The sequence below is a fragment of the Myotis davidii genome, unplaced genomic scaffold (assembly GCF_000327345.1).
Source record: "Myotis davidii unplaced genomic scaffold, ASM32734v1 scaffold6, whole genome shotgun sequence".
Classification (NCBI taxonomy): Eukaryota; Metazoa; Chordata; class Mammalia; order Chiroptera; family Vespertilionidae; genus Myotis; species Myotis davidii.
The window spans coordinates 15,809,965-15,818,180 of record NW_006383011.1 but is presented as its reverse complement, the minus strand read 5'-3'; the positions used below and the strand labels follow the sequence as shown (position 1 = coordinate 15,818,180).

Here is an 8,216-nt window from a genome sequence, read left to right as displayed (position 1 = left end):
TTCACTTAGTCTCTGACAAGTAAGTGCTCCAGGAGGGTGTCCCCTTGAAAGGGAGCCGGTACATTGAGCCGGAGCCCCAGTTAAAGGCCCCTTTGTCCCAGTCAAGCTTCCAGGGCTGAGGGCCCAGCCCAGGCACGACTTCCAGAAGCTGTGGGGATTTCTCATGCATCCTTTGGGCTTTTCTCTGTCCTCGGGGGTTTTCCATGGACCGGACGAATCCCTGTTAACCAAGCCAGATGCTTGTCTCCACAGGAAACCAGAGCTTCGAGGAGTCATCAGCCTATGGCGACACCATACTAGCCCCCAACCAGTCGTGGGCTGAGGAGCTGAGGAGCCACATTGCCCAGAGCGAGGCCAGCCTGCCCGCCTTCACCATGCCCCAGGCGGCCGCCCCAGGGGACACCAGCCCTAGCGCCACCAGCAGCAGCTGCTCCACGGTGAGTCCCCTGGAGTGAGGTCAGGTTCCTCCTCTGGCCACTCGTCAGTCTGGACAGAAATACTGCCCTCCTCGTACTCAAGTTATGCTAGAGTCCTGTAGAGAGGTGGTGACACATGCCTGCAGGTACTCCAGCTGTTTGCTTGCTGTCAGTATCCAGTCCCACCCCCACCTAAATGACAAGCTCCGGAAGGCAGGGGCTGAGTGGCACACAGTTTTGAGCCCCCAGCTCTGTCCCTGCTCAGGGCACAGACCTGTAGTCTCCAGAGCCCTGCTGGCCATGGCCGTTATCCCTGGCTCCTCAGGACAGGCTCATTTGATGAGATGACTGAGGTGCAGAGAGGTTGATAAATGGACCTAATTCACACAGCTCACAGGGAGTGGCCCCTCTACAAGTACTTGTTGGGTGGGACGGAGTTGGTCTGTGGGCCTAAGAATGTATTTCTCCTTCTACCTTGGATGTTGGGGAGACCAGTGTCATACTCTTGACATAGTCACTTCCCTCCTGGCCCCCAGCCCGGCAGCCCTGAGGACTATTACACGTCTCTGAATGACGATCTGAAGATAGAGGTGATTGAGAAGCTTTTTGCCATGGATACAGAGGCAAAGGACCAGTGCAGCACCCAGGTAGGCAGCCACGGAGAAGTTGGGCTGGTGTGCCTGCCAGCGGGCGGCGGAGAAGGCTCAGGCCCGGTCTTGCAGCCGCACCCCTTTGTGACAGAGACCAGTGGAGATGCTGGACCATGGTCCCTAACTGGATGAGGGTGCAGGGAAGTAGAGCCCATGGAGGTCCCTCCTCCCACTTCGCCCTCTGCTTTACCTGTGTCAATCCAGCTCTTCTACCTGTAACTCTCACCTTGTATATCTCCTACTCACTGAGGGAGCTCCCTTAGTGCACACGAAGACCAAAACTACGACCGAACGTTTCTTCAGAGAAGCCCAACATTTAAAAAGTACATCCAGATGTATGAGACATTTATAAGCAAAGGGAACATTTACTCCCTTCACCAAGTTAGGAGTCTTTGAAATACTATTTTAGTTTAAATGCATTTAAAAATGATATCGGAGCCCTGGCTGATTTGGCTCAGTGGATAGAGCGTCGGCCTGTGGACCAAAGGGTCCTGGGTTTGATTCTGGTCAAGAGCACATATCTCTCTGGCCCAGGCCCTCGTCGGGGCTGTGCAGGAGGCATCCAATCAATGTGTTTCTCTCTGTCTTTCCTTCTCTCTTCCACTCTCCCTAAAAATCAATGGAAAAATATCGTTGGGCGAGGATTAACACACAAAAATAAAAAATGATACCGGAATCATAAATTTTTATTTGCATGTAACTTTACAGGAAAGCACTTATTACAGAAAGCCAAACGCTCTTGCAACAACTGTCTTGCTCTGTGTCTCCTCAGCTGGATTTCAATGAGCTGGACTTGGAGACCCTGGCGCCCTACATCCCCATGGACGGGGAGGACTTCCAGCTGAGCCCCATCTGCCCCGAGGAGAAGCTCTCGCCCGAGAACCCGCAGTTCCTCCCGCAGCACTGCGTCAGCACCATGACCAGCATCTTCCAGCCGCTGGCCCCCGTGCCTGCGCCCGGGCCCTTCCTCCTGGACAAGTACCAGCAGCAGCTGGAGAGCAAGAAGACGGAGCCCGAGCACCAGCCCATGTCCTCCATCTTCTTCGATGGTGGGAGCAAGGTGTCCCTGCCATCGTGCTGTGGCCAGGCCAGCACCCCTCTCTCTTCTTTGGGGGGCATATTCAACACACAGTGGCCCCCTGATCCACCCTTACATTCCAGGCCCCCCAAGTGGCCTGGAGGAGATCAGCACGCGGAGGCTTTGGGGATATCGCCGTCGGGGCCCCCTGTCTCCTCCCCGCAGCTCTCCATGTTCAAGAAGAGGTGAGTGGCAGTGACCCTTGGCTGCTTTAGCAAAGACTGGGCTGAAAGGGGAGGGGACAGGGGGGAGCCCACTAGGGGGTGATCTGGGGCCCAGAGAGACTTCCTGCCCTGTCACCAACTCTTGCTCCACCGTGGCTGGTCCTCCAATGAGCACTGCTCTGATCCAGGAGCTTAGGCTGAGAGGAGTCACCCCGAGGTCTGGGAGGCCTCGAGTGCAATGTTTTTATCAGAGCGGAGGGGCCCAAGAGGTGACTGAGGACAGGAAAAGGGAGAGAACTAGCTTGCCCACCCTTGCACACCCATGTCTCTCTCCCCAGAGCACCCTAAAGCACCTTGCTTACCTAGACTTCATTACAGAACACAAAACGTTACCTGGGCAGTGATTCTCTGTTTCCTCTTGGAATTCTGGTTGAGAAAAGAAAAAGATGCCGGTGCCTTTTGGACATCCAGCATTGCCTTCCCTGTCCTCCTCCTCCTCCTCCTCCTCCTCCTCCTCGCTCCTTCAAATCTCCCCAACACGCTCCATTCCACCAGCTGGGAGCTCCCGGGGCTGAAGCACAATGGGTGGCATATGACCTCCGCTCCCAGGGCACATTAGTTACACTGCCCTGGGGCATGTGCCCGTGAGAGAGCAGCCTCACTCGTCCAAGGGGGAGCAGCTTGGCAGGGAGAGATGGGCAGAAGAAACCCTCCTAGAGACTGACGCCACCCAGCTGGGCTGCTGCACCCGAGGTCAGGCCTGGAGGCTGCCTGGGTCCCGCTGGGCTGGCGGCATATGTGACTTGAACCTTTAGCATCTCAGCAGGAGGGGAGACTGGGGAAGGGCAGCGGAGTGCAGCTCGGGCCCTGAGGCCCACACCCTTCCTCTGAGCCTCTGCCCTTTGGGCCAGACGTATTAGTTCTGGAAGGGCCCTCCGAAGGCCCTGCATGGCGTGGGGCTCCAGACCCCCTCACGGCCCACTCTTTTGGGCTTGGCAGGTCTGCAAAGGGCTTCAGGCCTCAGGGCCCAGACGCGATGAGCCCGGCCATGGTAGCCCTCTCCAACAAGCTGAAGCTGAAGCGACAGCTGGAGTATGAGGAGCAAGCCTTCCCGGACATGAGTGGGGTGAGCCATCTCCTGACTGGCGCTGCCTTGGGTCAGGCTGGGCAGGGAATCGGGGCTGAGAGCAGAGGGCCCGGCTGGCAGGCAGCTCTCGCTCTGAGGCTCAGTGGCCAGCCAGGGGCAGCAGGGCGGGGTGGGGCCGTGGCCTCTCAGACAGCGGCTCTGAGGCCACCCACCCAGACTCAGTCTGAGGACGGGTTCTCTGGCCCTCTCCCCTCTACATCTGCCCCTCTCACCCCCAGGGGGACCCTCCAGGAGGCAGCCCTTCACATCTGATGTGGAAAAGGATGAAGAGTCTCAGGGGCTGCGGGAACTGCCCTCCGATACCTGACAAGCGGCTGAGCACCAACATCCCCAGTGGTGAGCAGAAGGCCGCGCCCCCCTGGGGTCGGGTGGGGGTGTCTGCAGGTGGAAGGGCTGGGGGAGGGGGGCTCAGGGGCACATCTCGGTTCTTCCACTCACCACCTGCCCTACCATCCCTCCTTCCACACACACAGCTTCCCCTTTCCATTCTGGCTCAAACTACACGGTCAGGAGCCTGGGCTTCGAGGCCGGGGGGGCTGGCTCTGAGCACCTTCTGTGAAGGCAGGGAGGGTGCTGGGGGCATCACTGTCTCTCCCCTCCTCGGGCTGGCACTGCCCTCACACTCCAACACTGATCTTTCAGATGAGTTCACCCACAATCCCATGAGGGGCCCGAGTCAGCCTCTGAGACACCTGCCACCACCACAGCCACCGTCCGCCATGAGCCCTGAGGAGAGCGCCAAGAGCAGGTTCCCCCCACAGTGCTGCGCTTTTCAGTACCAGGACTACAGTCTGCCCTCGGCTCACAAGGCGGCAGGTGGGTGCCCCAGGGCCGGCAGCCTCCGTGCCAATCTGCAGTGTGTGGGCGGGGCGACGGCCAGGGGGTGGACATCCCAAGGAGGCCTGTCGCTGCTCAGCATGACTTGCTGTCCTGAAAGGCCGCTACCATAAGAGAGGTGAGCCCTCCTTCCCAGAAGAGTTGCAGCAGGGGCTGGAAGGCCATCTGCCTACAGGGCTTTAGAAGGAGCCTTACAACAATCAGGTGACATCCAGGGCTCTTTGGTCCAAAAAGCCCTCGAGCCTGTGTCTTTTCCTCGGTTCTTCATGCTGCCAGGGGCTCCGGGAAAGGTCACCCTGCTGGCCCTTCTGGAGGGTTAGTCACCTGGTGCCTGCCCTCGGTCCTGGGCCTCCTTAGTCAGTTACCATCTTGGGAAACAGATGTTGTCACAAAAGATTGCATAAACATAGTTGGAAGACGTGGTGGAACATACCAGACCCCTGCCCTCAAAGAGCGTAATTTCCTCAGCACTAGGGTTTGGGGCAATCGCTATTCAGTGCTTCAGAACCCAGCCTCCAGCACCACCAGACAGCCCTGGGCTTGGATCCCAGCTGTACTCTCCCAGCCATGCCTTTGCGTGGGAGGTCTGCATTCAGTAAATAACTGGCATTGTCCTGCCTGCTGTGAGCCCACGAGTTTCCTTGAGCCTTAGAAATCAGGGGGAGACTATTTCTGACAGCACGTACAAGAAGGGGGCTCCAGAGGCCTGAGACCCACCCCGTCCACAGGGAGTGAGGTCCGGGGGACCGAGGGAAGGGGCTTCCAGGCTGTCCTCTGGTCCCTGGGCCTCCTTCCGGGGAAGTAGGGTTGGGTGCTGAGAGATTCCCCTTGCAATGTGTGTGCATATTTGTGCACACATGTATATGTACATGTTTGTGCATCCATGTGTGTGCAGGCAGCAGCCGGTTCAGAATTCCCTTTCCACTCGGCCTTCTCTTCCTGATGTCTCCTCCTTCAAGGCCAAGAAGCCCTTGTGGGCTCCCTCCACACAACACCCTCTAGCTGCTGTCTGCACCGCACACTTTCTCTCTCCCGTGGGGCTCAGCACCCCACCTAATGATAGGGGTCTGCCCGGATAAGATTACATTGAAGAAACAGAGAGTTAGGGCTGCCCTATCTGTAACCCCGAGTCACAAAAACTGGAAAATGCCTCTTGCTCTCCGCAGTGCCCTTCTCATCCCTGCCAGCCTCTTATGGAATAGAGCCTTTTCCAGATGTCCAGTTTGGTTTTTAAAATACGGTACCAACCATTCTTTCAGGTATGGCAAGCCGGCTGCTCGGGCCCTCGTTTGAGCCCTACCTGCTGCCCGAATTGACCAGATATGACTGTGAGGTGAACGTTCCTGTGCCAGGAAGCTCCACGCTCCTGCAAGGAGGGGACCTTCTCAGAGCCCTGGACCAGGGCACCTGAAGCTGGGCCTTCCGCCAGGGCAGGTGTCTCTGCCAGGCCATCCGCCAGCTTCACTCTCTGCATCTATTTTTGCAACTAGGTATCTCTAACACCAACACACTTTTTACAAGGTGTACTTCACCTGGCAGACTTGCCCAGGTTACCACGTAATGGCCTTTTCCTGAAGATACTCACTTTAGTATCCTTATTTTTAAAGTACACTATTGTTTTACCTGCTGTGTTTTACTCTGTCAATGAAAATGTTCTTAAATTTTGTTAAGATTTCCCCCCAACTTCAATTGCTTCTAATTTATATTATCCAGAGGCCTCTCTCTTTCTCTCTCTCTCTCCTGCACACACAATATTCACACTAACAAGTTGGGTGTCTGTTTATAGGGAAAGCTTTGGCTTCATTGAACTAAAAAGATGTTGTTGCCAAAGAGAAAATGATTTTTGCTTTCCAAGCTTGATTTGTGGCCTTGCTCCCTCGCATGGCCCTTCTCCTTTAAAACTAATCACTATAATTGGTAATTTCAGCCTTTTTCAAAAACCAACTCTTTGCTCTAATTTTGATGACTTTTGGTGAAAAATAAGAAATGTGAAGGGTGAAGTCCAGTGTATGTGCTTATCTGTGAGAGTTGCACAGGGAGGCTTTTCCTAAACTTTTTGGTGTTTTCTTCTCTCCCCAACCCCCCACATTCAGTGGATTTTTTTTTAATTATTATTATTCAAAACCATAACTGAGGGGTTTTTTAAAAATTTATATCTGGGTTAAGTGTTTATCATATATATGGGTACTTTGTAATATCTAAAAACTTAGAAACGGAAATGGAATCCTGCTCACAAAATCACTTTAGATCTTTTTAAGCCCGTTCCTGCCGACACCGCAGCATTGTAAGGCACCCCCAGGCCGTGCTAACACTGCTCAAGGTTGCTCTGTGGGCTTTTGCTTTTGGGGTCTGCCATAGCGTGACAATCCATCCAAGGAGTGGAATCATTAAGTGGGAGCATTGCGAGCTATATTTTCCTCATGTCCTCTGTGTATTATGTATGTATGTATATATTATTATTGCTGCCAAGAGGGTCTGATGGCACATCATGGGTTAAGGGTGTGGGCTGGGCAAATCCAAGGGAGAGGAAGTGCTTTAACTTTTCTTAAGGTCTTGTTGCTGGCCCTTCAAGTGCACTGAGCTATGTGACTCTAATGGGCTTTCATATGGCACACTGGGATATGTCTAAACCTACCTTGAGATGGTTTAGATGGGAATTCACGAAAGGAAGGAAGGATTCAGAAACGGGGTAGTGACCCAGGCCATGTCTTCCCAGCTGACCACCTCGGAGCACATGGAGCTGGGATGAGAGAAGGGCAGCCGGTGCTGACCAGCCTGGCCCAGTGCCCTTCCTCAGATCCCCCTGCAAGGCCGAGATGCGGGGGCCCCCACTGACGAGCAGCAGGCAGACCTGGGGACAGCCCAGCCCCAGGCCCTCCCGGGTCTGGTTGTCACTTGAAGTGACTTGTATAGGTAGGAAGCACTGGAAATAGTGTTCTCAGAGCACTTTAACTCACTGCGTAAGAGGGACTACACCTTTGGTTTCCAATCACCAATCACGTAGAACTCACCTGTCCTGGGCACAATGAAGATGTTTCTAGAAACACACACCCAAAGCACAACAGGCCAAGCACTGGGCCAGCCTGGGTGGACTAATTGTCAAAACACAAATCTAAGTTGTATGAGAAATACTATCTACTCAGTGTGTTGCCCAAATGTACGTAAGCACCGCAGCTTTGCTCCGCGTGGCGACAGAGCCCGGAGGGCCACGGCCAGGTAAACTGGGGTTGGATTCCTGTGTGCGCTGCCTCGGCCGTGAGGGTGGCTCACCCTTGCAGTTTTACTAAAACACTCTGAGAAATATTCCGAGCTTCAATATTAACTTTACCTGTCAATGTAACGATTTCATGTACATTATTATTTTGTTGAATTCCTACTGACATTATTACTGTATGGGAGCTTAACTTTATAAGGAAATGTATTTTGACACTGATATCTTATTAAAGTATTCTGATCCTACCCCAGCTGGTGGCTCGTGTTTCCTGTGGATTTGTGATGGGTCACCCCAACAGAGAGCAAAGTATTTATTAAATAGTTTCCCAAAAATGGACATTGGTGCTGACCTTCGGGAGACAAACGAGGCCAGCCGACAGGAGGAAGGGTGAAGGGAGGGAGACTAATATTAATACTTGGCAACTGCTGAGACTGAAGGCCATGTTATCCCGCCCGTGTTTCTATCTGCCACTGGCCCTTTATGTAGCCAATGGGAGACCCAAGGGGGAAAGACAGGTCCCTGCTTTCAGGTAACGACATGGAGAGCCCCGCCGGCCTGCGTGTGTGGACACTCTGGGCTCTAGCAGTCAGAAAGGACTTCAGTCTGAAGGTGGCGGGGGCTCAAGTGGGGACTTCCCAGATAGAATGTGATTGGGAAGGGCAAAGAAAGAAAAAAACAAAAATAAAACAACAGAAACTCAGCCAGAGACA

The 8,216-nt window shown here is 54.1% G+C and overlaps 1 protein-coding gene across 1 annotated transcript in view; it reads left to right on the top strand.

Moving 5' to 3' along the window:
* The window catches only part of EPAS1 (endothelial PAS domain protein 1), a 35,632-nt gene extending 27,877 nt beyond the window's left edge, over positions 1–7,755 (top strand). The window contains exons 10-16 of the mRNA XM_006778684.2: positions 253–437; positions 953–1,063; positions 1,839–2,329; positions 3,308–3,434; positions 3,674–3,791; positions 4,098–4,271; positions 5,552–7,755. Coding sequence (XP_006778747.1) covers positions 253–437; positions 953–1,063; positions 1,839–2,329; positions 3,308–3,434; positions 3,674–3,791; positions 4,098–4,271; positions 5,552–5,703 — 1,358 coding nt within the window. The 3' untranslated portion in view covers positions 5,704–7,755. The remainder of the gene's footprint in view (positions 1–252; positions 438–952; positions 1,064–1,838; positions 2,330–3,307; positions 3,435–3,673; positions 3,792–4,097; positions 4,272–5,551) is intronic.
* Positions 7,756–8,216: the final 461 nt, after the last annotated feature.